The 12,177-nt window shown below is 41.6% G+C and overlaps 1 protein-coding gene across 3 annotated transcripts in view; it reads right to left on the reverse strand.

The window, feature by feature from the left end:
• Positions 1–9,923: 9,923 nt before the first annotated feature.
• nkx2.2a (NK2 homeobox 2a) overlaps positions 9,924–12,177 on the reverse strand; it is a 7,082-nt gene continuing 4,828 nt past the window's right edge. Inside the window, exons 1-3 of one of the 3 annotated variants that reach the window (XM_058615549.1) lie at positions 12,160–12,177; positions 11,577–11,905; positions 9,924–10,845 (exon numbers count right to left, since the gene is read on the reverse strand). The exon at positions 12,160–12,177 is cut by the window's right edge and continues 432 nt beyond it. In XM_058615549.1, the coding sequence (XP_058471532.1) occupies positions 10,265–10,845; positions 11,577–11,841 (846 nt within the window). In that variant the 5' untranslated portion in view covers positions 11,842–11,905; positions 12,160–12,177 and the 3' untranslated portion in view covers positions 9,924–10,264. The other 2 variants (XM_058615550.1, XM_058615551.1) reach the window with 2 other exon arrangements.

Raw genomic sequence — 12,177 nt, forward strand, 5'->3', positions numbered from 1 at the left:
AGCACTGAGGGTTAATGTCAGATTGATAGGTGGTGTTTTTTTTCCAGGTGAAGTTTTGGACTTGAGCACGAGTCGTGTTGTGACATGTTAGGAAGCCGAATACACTGCTTGGATCCAAATGCACAAGACAGGAGGCACGATGAAAGATTCAAGGCTTTTTATTGTCCTCTTGAACAGACAAACAAAATCAAAATCACTTATTCCTTGAACTAGAATAAACAAGACAAAACTTGGCACTAGAGCCAACTAAGCAAAGGCGCCACAGACTTGGACTCTGACGTGTTCTCTGCCAGCATAAACAACACAGTGGCACATGACAGAGCGACTGGGGACACTATGTAGGGAAGAGGGAATCAAGGGCAGGTGCGAGTGATTACTTAAGGATCACCAGGTGAAGTGCATGAGGGAATTAGGGGACATGTGTCAAGACAGATGAAGAAACAGAAAGTAAAAGGGGAAGTGAATATCAAACCCAACACCAAAAGTGACATGAACTTAACGTGACTTTAAACCTAAACTAACACAAGAACGGACTAAACAAGACAAAAACACAAAGAGATCTGACGCCTCGTGACGTGACACCTGCATCCTGACAACTGATGAATGAAGTGTCGTGATATTGGGTGGAAATCAGCACAGCCTTTGCAAGGATATAATCCCACAATGAGTACAGTACCTTTACTGACATGGACCACTATATGGAGACCAAACCCTGGTCCTAATGAGGCAGAACCTCATTTCAGAAAACTTAGCTAAGTTTAGGGCTACAATTTGAACTGTGGTTAGGTTAAGGTTAGGATTAAGTTAGGACTGGTTAAGGTTAGCAATGATGCTTTTTTTAAGCCGTCCAAATGTCCTGTGCTACACTTGGCCAGTGAGAAAGACTCCAAATAATGAATCAGGCCAAACCAGTGGTGTGCACAAACATTCCAGGGGGCAGGGGCTCAAGTGGGGAAAAGGGGCACCCCTGCTCCCCCCTCATAAGTATTATTTGGGGGGAAAAAAAGTAAATACGTATTTCAGTAAACATACACTAATGTTTTCTCAACAAATGTGTAAAAACAGAACTGCTGTATTACAGATTATATTAAAAGTTAAAGGCAGTATTTGGGGAAATATTGCATCCTTATTTGAGAATTAATGCTATGAGGCTCTCTTGAAATTTCCTACAAATAATTAAATAAAGAAATGAATAAGGGCCCTTACTTGGTCAGAGAGCAGACAGCGCCACCTGTGGTCTATGTGTGCACAAACTATGTGCATCAATTTATTGTGTGGGATGTCATGAGAAAATACTGATAGTTCTGTTTATTTTTATACAGACTGCTAAAAAAAGGATGGAATCAAGGGAAATGATTTGACAACAAATTAGCAGCTTATTTGGAAAGATGCAATTTATAATTCCCGAAGGAATGAGAAGTTCAATGAGCAGCAGAGAACCACAGCTCTGTCCTTCAGGACATTAAACCACTGTGTGTGTAAAGCTTAGATCAGTGGACCTCAAAGTATCACCTGAGAAATGACTGCGCTCTCAAAGTTACACCATTAACGCCAAAGTTAAAACACAGTGGCGTGAATATGTCGAGCAAAGTGAGATACAGACTTTTCACAGGAGGCAGATTTTATTTATTCCCAATAAAATAATTTACTCTCTCATCATCCTCCTCTTCCTCACATGTACTTCACACACTGGTACAGTGAAAATAGTTTAAGATGGAGACTATAATTATTATGATTTAATGTATTACAATATATTTGTTATTTGTTTTCAAAACCTAAAATCCCTCAGCTCCTCTCTGATCAAACATATACAGTGGAACAGTATTTCTGATTCTCCTCAAAGGACCACCAGAGGAAGCTCGCGTACCACTGGTGGTCCACGTACCACAGTTTGAGAACCATGGGCTTAGAAGATGCTCCCTCTTCTTCCACTACAATACATATCTTACATAAACTGTGTTTGTGTCGTTCCATAAACAGAGGCCACAGCAGCAAACATTATTGCTGTTTGTTGATCTTTATTTCACTGAACACGGCAATTTCACCAAAGTACTGTACAGAAAACGTTATAAATACACGCAATACAAAAGGTGCAGTACACAGAAATATGATATAATTGTACTAATAATACAAAATTGTATGAAGAACGTTTACATGCATTTTGTGAACGTGACACAGTGGAGGATCTGAAGGTTGGGTGAGTAAGTGACGGGGACCGAGGATGTCATGAACGTGAACTGATGAAGTGATGCCATCAAATCTCAATCTGAGTAGAATATAGATAGTGTACATATTTTAGGTTATGTGGTGGCCTTGCTGCTGCTGCTTTAGCTGAGAGATGAAAGTCGGTGAAGTCATCACATTTCTTTCACCAGGCATATACACTACTGCATAGTATCTTCATTAATAAATAAAAGCAACAGTAAGTGTTCACACTCCTACATCAGTGGCTTTCTCAGGTGTATTTTGGCAGCATTTGACATGAATGTCCTTGTTTTATGTGCTGACTGTTAACAGCCCTTAGCAAACTAATAATGCTCACAAGCTTCCTGTGATAGATTATATTATATTATATTATACGATCCCTTAGCATATAGCATGCTGAGCCATCGGTGGAGCCGACGGGGAGTTTGTTTGTGCCACTGCTTCACTTCTGTTTGGATGAAAACACGGACAGCAGATGGCATCTGCGACGATACAAGACAAATAGGCTGAAGGTTATTGCTTCAGTCTCATGCATCACAAGGACCATAAAGACAGAATGTGACACACGATACAATAAAGTCAGATAGTCTGTTGATGTGTCACACTGATACACAACATCGATACACGTCAGCCAAAGAAAAACAGAATGTATAACGTGGTTTGTTTTTGACACACATTAAAGATTCACCTCACGGATACGAGTGCACTAAAACATGAAAGGCACAAGTTGCTACACATATTTTACATCCACTTTCACCAGGAAGATAATTAGGCAACTTGAATTGGTAAAACACATGGCTGCCATATTGTTGCTCTTTCATCAGGACACGTGCTGATTGAAGCATGTCTGAAACAGATGACGGCCGCACCGTCTGCAGCCTCAAAGGCCCAGGATCCAGTGGCAGTGCTGGCATTTCAAGCACCTCATGTTCATCCTCTGAAGAAGGTGAGACAATCCATTAAGTGAAAGGCATAAACACTCAACTCTGGGAACCTGATTGTCGGCGCTCGCTCCCATCCAGTCCACCTGACTGCAGCGCATTGTGGGTTTTATACAAGACAATTCAAGTCCTGAGGTGGAACATTGGGAAAGAGAAGACAAAGGGATATGAGACCAGATGGCAATTTGAATATCACAACATTGGCAGCAAAACTTTTTAATAAAAGAAGCCATAGATGTCAGAGACAAAAGCTACGTTGGCTCTAAATGCTAATTACAATGCTTTGTATGTTGCTGCAAAATCACTTCAAATTAAAACTTCCATGTACATTAATCACGTCTTTCAATTAAATCCATGGGAATTGTGTTTTTGGCAAAATGTGTATCTCACAAAATGATGCAAACTGTTCTTAGCTTGACATGGTTCATATTAACATAAACATGGCATTAATATCTCTCTGGACATTGAAAACACAGGTTTGTGTATCAGTGCTGTTTTTGAGATTGGTGTCATTTAATTTAAATGTACGCGGTTGTTAAAATTGATTTTTTTTGGTTTTTAATCAAACCTAACTTGGCTCAAACATCATATTGAATAAAAGCAGGTGAAAATGTCTGTGGATTTTTTTTACTGTTGTTTATCTTTGTTTAACGATAACTTTAGACATCTGTATCTGTAAATTTTGATTTTAAGTAGAAAAAAATCACAAGATTGATTATTGTGAATTATTGATTATTGAATAAAGATGCAGCTTATGTTCAACTATGAGAAAGAGAATGTTTGTGTGTGTGTGTGTGTGTGTGTGTGTGTGTGATGCTGCAAATTAAAACCAAAGCACTCTTTTAGCACTTTTTAAACTTTCCCTCACATCATCATGGTGTAACCAAAGCTGTTTTGATGCAGGCACTTGGCCAAGTATAAAGCAGGGTTTTTTTTTAAATCCTAATTTATTAGGATTCAAACTGATTGTTTCAAATGTAAACAGGAAGCTGAAAATCTTAGCTGACCTCCCAGGTCATCACATATACTATAAATAAGCATTCCTTTTATTACTGACTCTTGAGTTTTAATGATGAAATCCACAAATGTATAACAAGTTCCCACATGATACGTGTAAATAAACTCTTTATTCAAAGCTTTTTTTTAGAGAATTTGTGGACAGATTGGCGTAAAATACCATGGGTACACAAAGCCGTCTACCAGATCATCCTGTTTGTGCAGACTCAACTGTTTCCCCTAATCTTAACATGAATTAAAGCGCTCTCGTCTTCTTCTTCTTCACAAAGGTGACTCCACGCTGGCTGCTGGTCAGCCGCACTACTTCAAACTCAGACCTACAACTATACCACAGCTTTAAGAGTTGCACCATCAGCGTCTCCCATAAACACAACACTGCTGCAGGTTCTGACTCGCCTGAGGACACACGTATGTCTGTCAGTGTTCACTTCCTCACTTCACCCTCTGTTTAATATTTCATCGCACAATAGATTGTTGAGTCAGAGCCAAACACACAGATTCAGACGAACAAAAGAAGAGAAGAAAAAAACAACAACAACCTTCACTTCCAACAATGTGAAGTTTGTGAAAATGCCAGACAAGGACACTTAGACAAATGGGTTGTACATTTCCTCCTCTGCCATTGTGCACAGCTGATAGAGGGAGAAAAAGGAGCTAAAAGCACGAGTCCTGCACCTCAGTCAGTTTCTATAACTGCAGAGTAAATTCTACACAATTTTGTCGATATCTGCGAGCATACACAAGTCAAACAGCACCTGTGATATAAAATATCCAGCGTCCAGTAACAATTTCTCATGGTCACATTTGGACCTGAGTCATCTACTTAACAAATTCCTTTCATTTCTGAGCACATCGTCTAACTCAGCTGCATATTTCAGTTGAAATGATGCTGCCGAAAGAGAGGAGACACAGAGGTGTGGGAGCATCAACACACTGGGACAGCATGAGGGTTTATTTAGGAGCATTTATTCCATAAATGTAACATTCAATTCAAATCAAGGCAGAGAATGCAGCAGGTGAAATGCTTTTACATGATATTATGTCCTTATTTTTCACTGAGATCTGTGTAGATTTTCTATTTTTAACCCCCCCAAAAATTACTTTACTTGTTATCACATATGGGTTTTTTTTAATTATTAGATGCAATTTACAATTAGGAACAGAAAAAAATCCAATGATGAAGAGAGCACAGCTGGAACCTGGAGATGCTCGTTTATGCTGAAGGGATCTTTGTTGTTGTTGTTGTTGTTGTTTTTACTTCAGTAGCTTCACAGTAAAGTGTCAGGAGGCTGCAGCGCTTCTGCTTCTTCCTTGCCTGAGCCACAGACACTGGTGTGTTTGTGTGTTCTTCTCTGAACAGCACTCTGCAGAAGCTCTGTGCCACTAAAACTCTCTCACACACACACACACACACACACAAACTGCTGATCCCATAGAACATGTTGGTAATTAATCTGAAACATCTTCAGTACAAACTCTAACACCTTATTACCATTTGGATATATGAGTTTTACTGCAGTAATATGCATTTCTGCTATTATTTGTAACTCCAATGCCCCCCCCCCCCCTCCATCATATTCAGCCTCCCCCTCCTCCAACCCCTGCTGGAGCATCTTTCTGACCCAATGAGGCCCCCTACGGGTACAGGCGCACTGGTGCTGCACTGAGCAGGTGCACAGACATGGCAGTCCTTTTTTTTTTTTTTTTTTTTTCATTTTGAAGTCATTTGACCCATTTTGCAGGCAGCTCCCTCCCTCGCATGTACTTCTTCTCTGTGCTTGAGGAGATGATGAGGTGTTCGGGCTCTTTGCTGCCAGGAAAGGAAGACTGTGATAGTCATGTAAACAAAAGCATAAATCACGAATCAGGTTTCAAAAAGAAACAACGATGAGCTTCCAGTAAATGTTCTCAAAAACATAAATATATATGAAGAGAAACTGACCTGGTGACTCCTGACATTTGCTGTCACATTCGTTGCAGCTTCCTCTTTGGTCACGTGCAGATGCAGATACTTCATATGTTTCATTTCATTTAACTCATGTTGTTTGTTGTTGTTGTGAAGGACACTGACTGAGTTAAGGCTTTCACTGGAAAATCTCACTTCAGCTCCATTGTTCACTCTCACCGAAGTGAATTAATGTGCACCACATTTATCCCCCTGTCCTATTGCGCCACTCAGTGGTCTCTCTCTCCCCCCTCTCTCGCTCTCTCTCTCTCTCTCTCTAACTTTGAAATAGAAACAGTGGCAGTTTTAATTGGCTGCAGCGGACTCTCCTTGTTTTTTTTCAAGTGCGATGGTGATTATATGCTCTCAAGATCCATAACAATATCATAAAACAGCAGTGGCGCGCTCAAAGACACAGTTTGCTGTGGTGTGTGTGTCCGCGTGTGTTCATTAAGGAGGAAACACGCGTGTGGTCGCTCGTGGTCATTTGAGGTGGAGGAGAAACCACACACGGACACGTTTGCAGGACATTTGCATGAGGAAAACGCTGCATGACGCCCATCCGCAGACCTCTGCTTCCATCTAGTGGCAGCTCGCCGCCACTATTACTACCTCTCCCTCCCTCTCCATCCCTCCATCACTCTCTCCTCTCCCATTTAATATCGGCACTGTGGCGAATCTAATCTGGATCTCCTTTAAGGCAATAAAAGCCCGATAGCTTCCTTTTAAATGAAACGCGCCGCCTATTATGGCTCTGAAATCCTCGTTTATTTTCGCGATGTGCATGATAGAGGACAAAAAAATGATTCATGTCGAGGTTCAAATGGGCAGGATGACGAAGATCCATGGTGTCCCAAGTGCACATTTCCTCAAGTATTGTATTCCAAGGTATATAATATCGTTATCCACGCAGGTTGAACTATGCTGCATGCCAAGATGCTTTTGCTTTAATGTCGCACTGCTTTATCCCTTCAAGCAGCCAAAAGCAATTTCCGATAAATCTGACCCTGTTGCTGAGCCGGTGGAGAGGTACAGTGTAATTTTCTGCTACGTTAATGACAAAACGGGAGTGCGAAGAGAAAACTGTGCACCGTGAAAGTTTACTGCAGATGCCTTCACACAGCCAGTCCTTTTTTTTTTTAAAAAACTCCAGCGTTGCAGCTTTTATTTCTCACGCGTAAATCCACTGTGTTTCCAGTGGCTGTGCATATTTACGCATTTCCACTAAACACTTGCCTCCACACTCAGTTTTTTTTTGTTCCCCAAAAAACACGATCTCCTCAAAATAAATTTAACAAATAAATAAAAACAAACATCTGCTTTAAAATAAATTGACCTCCAACTATGGAACTATAGGTATGTGATGTCCATGGAAAGCATGATCACACTTGGCTGCAGTGTCTTTTCAGTGCGTAAAATCCATTTAAGTGGTGTCAAGTAATTAATTTCTTTTTACACCTGAAGTGGTAAAAAAAAATCCTAACTGAGGAAGAATCGTGTCAAATATTTTCCATGCATCTATTTTAGAAGGGAAAAATGCTGGGCCTGCGCTTTCCAGGGACCCAAAGCAAACAAGGAAGAACACTGTCTGGAATTAAAAATACTTTTTCGCTCTGTGACCATCCACTTTTTTTGGAGAGAGACAATAATCAGCCTTTGACTTTGGAGAATGGTGGGATGGAGGGAGAAGAGCAATGAGAGGGCTGTTGTTGGCATAGCTCTATCAAGGAAGAAGGACTCCCTGTTATCTGTGAATGGGGCTTCTTTTTTTGGCCCGAATAGATATAGCACGAATTTTTAATTCGTTTTTCTTTCAGAGACAACAATGCTTTATTTGAACGCTTGATACAAATTGGGGGTTTGTGAGAGATCCTCTTTCTCCTCGTCCGAGCTGCAGCTGCCCATATGGGATACAACGTGTGCAGCAAAGATCACAATGGCACCAAGTGACAGGCGGGACAAAAAGACCAAGGATGCGTCTCCCTGACTCTGAACAGCACCGAGAAACTCTGTCAGTCTCTCTATCTGCACTGTTTGCATCCTCAGCCCTGCCTGCTGCTCGTTACCATGCACGCCCCTGACATCCTGCAGCACCAGGCAGGCCTGCATGGGCGTTTGTCTCCGTGTTGTGTACTGTATTATGCAATGATAGAGTCTGAGAACCGCCCCCCGTGAGAGTGGCACAAAAATCTCAGGGTAAATATCCTGACCACTGTTCTGCTTAAAGATTATTTTGTTGCCCTATTTTTTTAACGATTGAAAACATAAAGCAGAGTTGATTAAACTCCAATCACACAGATTATAAATAGTTTGTATCACTGCTAATAATCACAATTTTAACAGCGCGCACTGCGGATCATATCATATTCCTCCTCACGTCACTTTCCCATAATACCAGTTTTATCCTTCCCTTCTTTATAGAGTTATAAATAAAAGTTAAAAAAAAAAGCCCGATATGACCACGTCGCTGATTTATTTGACCTTACAAGCTCCAACCAGCGGTGGAACACAAAACCTGTCTGTCAGGGACAAATTGAGTCTGTGTCGCCCACAAAAGCAGTAGCCCCTTGAGACTCAATTCGGTAAATAATTAGCAAATCTGCCCAATTTAGCTGTTTGTTCAGTGATGATAGGGGCGACGCTGACATCTGTTGTGAGATTTTTTTGTCCCGGGACAAACACGCTGCATAGATTTCTCTACCTGGTTATCATATTTACCCAAGATATTGACTGGAGTCAGATAATCTGCAGTGCGAGTCACTGGGGAGCCACTTGTGCTGCTTTTTTTTTTTTTTTTTGCTTTGTCTAATATGATGAAATATAATTCAACAATAGGGAATCGCTGCTGACGCGTTATTTAAATCATATATAAAATGTCTTTATTAGGTTAAAGCCACTGCGTAGTTTTCACAGGCCGTGGTTAAACAAAGAAGGCTCGCGAGCCATCGATTATTCCTGCTCTATTTGCAGTTAAGCGCGGAACAAGATAACAAAACATTTATTGCAACTGCAGGTTTTTTTTTCTCTCCCCCTTTTCCACTTTGCACCCAGTGCCGGGAGTGGTTTGGGGGAAACTGACAAAAAGGAGAGCTTTTGACTCAACAGCTTCTTATGTGGAGAAGCCCTCTTATATTAAGTAAGTGGATTTTAGCCTCGTTTTCACAAGTGACTTTAGCCTCTTTATTATTGAGGTGTTCAGAGTTTAGAAAAAAAATATTCCCCGGATTAATTTGACTAAATAGGAGAAAAGGCTGAAGTGCGCTGGAGATTTATTCCCATAGTCCAGCTCCATTCTCTGCCCTAATATAGTGTTTTGGATGTGCGCATTTCATTATAGCGCTCAGCGATGTCTTTTCAGTCATAAATGACACTTATATAAACCAAAGCTCGTTTCAGAAACACAGCATTTTATTAAAAAAAAGTCCTTATCCAAAAAAAAATAAGGATATTTAGCCATCACTGCGAGGCTACACTGTTATTTACATGTGTAATTTAAAACGGCAGTCAAATCACTCCCTTGTTTTTTTGTTTTTTTAATTCTTGTAAATTTGGAAATATATATGTATATATATATATTTATATATGGGCCGATGTTCAGCTTTACGCCCCCCAAAAGTTCTCTAGATTGCCAACATTTGCCACAGGAAATTTACAGGAAATAAAAACCAAAGGAAAAAATAGCTGAAAAGTTGCCAGTGTTTATTCATGGCCATAAATATTTTTTCGGTCCATAAAAGAAGCAAGAAATTTAAATTTCTATAATTATAAAGTGGTTCGTACGTGCTGATAATAACACGAAGGGACAAAAGGGGGGGGGGGGGGGAGAAAAATAAGAGGAAAACATCTCTACAACCAACACACAACATACTTTACAAAAAGGAAAAAAATAATTCACAAGAAGAGCATTGACATTCTGAATAAAATCTATAAGGGAGAGGTTTGGACCCAGTTCTCTTAACGAAAACATGTAAACACGGCGCACACATGAGCCCCGAATAAAAATGGTAGTATATATATATGAGTCAAGCTGCAAAAATGAAAAGTCTTTTGTTTTTTTGTGTGTTTTATTTTCTTTTTTCTCTCTCTCTCTCGCTCTCTTTGCTCTGTGGTGAAACTCCCTATCGTGCCTCCATAAGCCAAGTCTCTATCATTTCTCTCACCAAGTCCACTGTTGCGTTTGCACCAAGTGATGTGCTGTGGGGAACTGTGGCGTGGCCGCGGCGCTGTACTGCGCGTTATACTGCATGTGTTGGAGTGACTGGGCACTGTAAGCAGAGAAGGGGATCCCGGCCTGAAAAGTGGCCGCCAAGTCCTGAGCTTTAAGAGTGTGACAAGGCTTTCCATCCCTGACTAAGACGGGCACGGCCACCCGCCTGGGAGAAGGGAGGTGGGTCACTTCCATACCTTTCTCGGCCCGGGCTCTCTTCATCTTATACCGGTGGTTCTGGAACCAGATCTTCACCTGGGTCGGGGTGAGGCGGATCAGACTGGCCAGGTGCTCCCTCTCCGGAGCGGACAGGTACCTCTGCTGCCTGAAGCGGCGCTCCAGCTCGTAGGTCTGCGCCTTGGAAAACAACACCCTCCTTTTCCGCTTCTTGCCGGAGTCGCTGCCGCCGCTGCTGGAAGTCTCCTTGTCGTTGTCCGGCGATTCGTCGTCTGCGGACGGCTCCGGGGACTTGGCCGAGTCCTGAGAGCTGGCGGAGAGGCCGTGCACTGCGGCAAGAAACGGGAGAAACACTGTCAAAATGTTATGTTGTTAAGTTCTCAGGGGACATTTATTATTATTATTATTATTATTATTATTATTACAACACAAACACAAGCACACATTTAAAAAAAAGTTTACATGCATCGGAAATGAATCGATTAAAAACTGGATTACATAACGATTTTACAACATTTTTATAAGAAATAATATAAAGCGTGGCTGAATAATAAAATAAAAAGGCCTTTTTGGCTGTTTTGGAACACTTTTTGTGCGTTTTCATATGAAAAAAAAGCCCAAGAAAATAATTGTTTAGCCCAGATTTCCACATGCAGCTCGAGTCAGTGAAGCATTAAAAGATTCATTGTCTGCGCGTAAATCCCCACAGAATGCAGTCCTACATTTCACACACACACACACACACACACACACACACACACACACACACACACACACACACACTGCTGTTGCTCTCTCTGACTATAACTCCTTTCGCTTTTTTTTCCAACCAACGTGATCAAATTCTCACATCGAGCTGAGCCTAAACATTGCATGCATTTGCTGGGCTGTTAAGACACCGAGCTCGTGCACAGAGCAGCAGCAGCAGCAGCGGAAAGACGATGCAGTCAAATGCATCGTTAATGTGGAATATAGGAAGCTGCAAGAACATCCATTATGGCCTAATGTAAGCGCATATAACATGAAAATAGCACTCAAGTCATCATCGGCGACTGCAGCCAGGATTGTGTGACAATATACTTACATGAATATTGAATGCTGTCCGTGGTAGCAAGCCATCGCGTGTAAGGATTGTCACTGCTGTCATAAAAGGGGTTCTTTAAAGGCAGATTCTGAACGTTTTCCAGAGGACTTTGCACCAAAACTCCAGTGGTTTTTGTCGTGGACGTGGTCTCCGAACCCTCCGTGTCCTCCTCCGCTCCGGTGATAGATCCGTCTTCGTCATTTGTGTCAGGAAGGTCCAAAATGTCCTTTACAGAAAAGCCCGTCTTTGTGTTGGTCAACGACATATTCTGGTGAGGGGGGGGAAATATGCAGGGAAAAGTTGCTGCACCAGCTTTTCGGACAATCCGGCTGTTTTTGAAACAAACAAACAGGGGGAAAAAAGAAATAAAGCAGAGGCGATGGTTCAGGAGAAATGAGACGAGTACGAGTCGCTCTACGCTGAGATAGAGTCAAAGCAGCCACTGTGGATCACCACTGCCTGAGCAAGTGGCAGTGGATTCAGTCTCTGTAAGTCCAGGAAGGATGCCAAAGTGGCTGAAGTGCTATGTGTGGCTCATGGATACTGCGCTGCTGCTGGGTGCTAGAGGGAAATAAGCCATTACCTTGTCCGATCAGTCCAT

The sequence above is a fragment of the Solea solea genome, chromosome 18, assembly GCF_958295425.1.
Source record: "Solea solea chromosome 18, fSolSol10.1, whole genome shotgun sequence".
In the NCBI taxonomy this organism is placed as follows: domain Eukaryota; kingdom Metazoa; phylum Chordata; class Actinopteri; order Pleuronectiformes; family Soleidae; genus Solea; species Solea solea.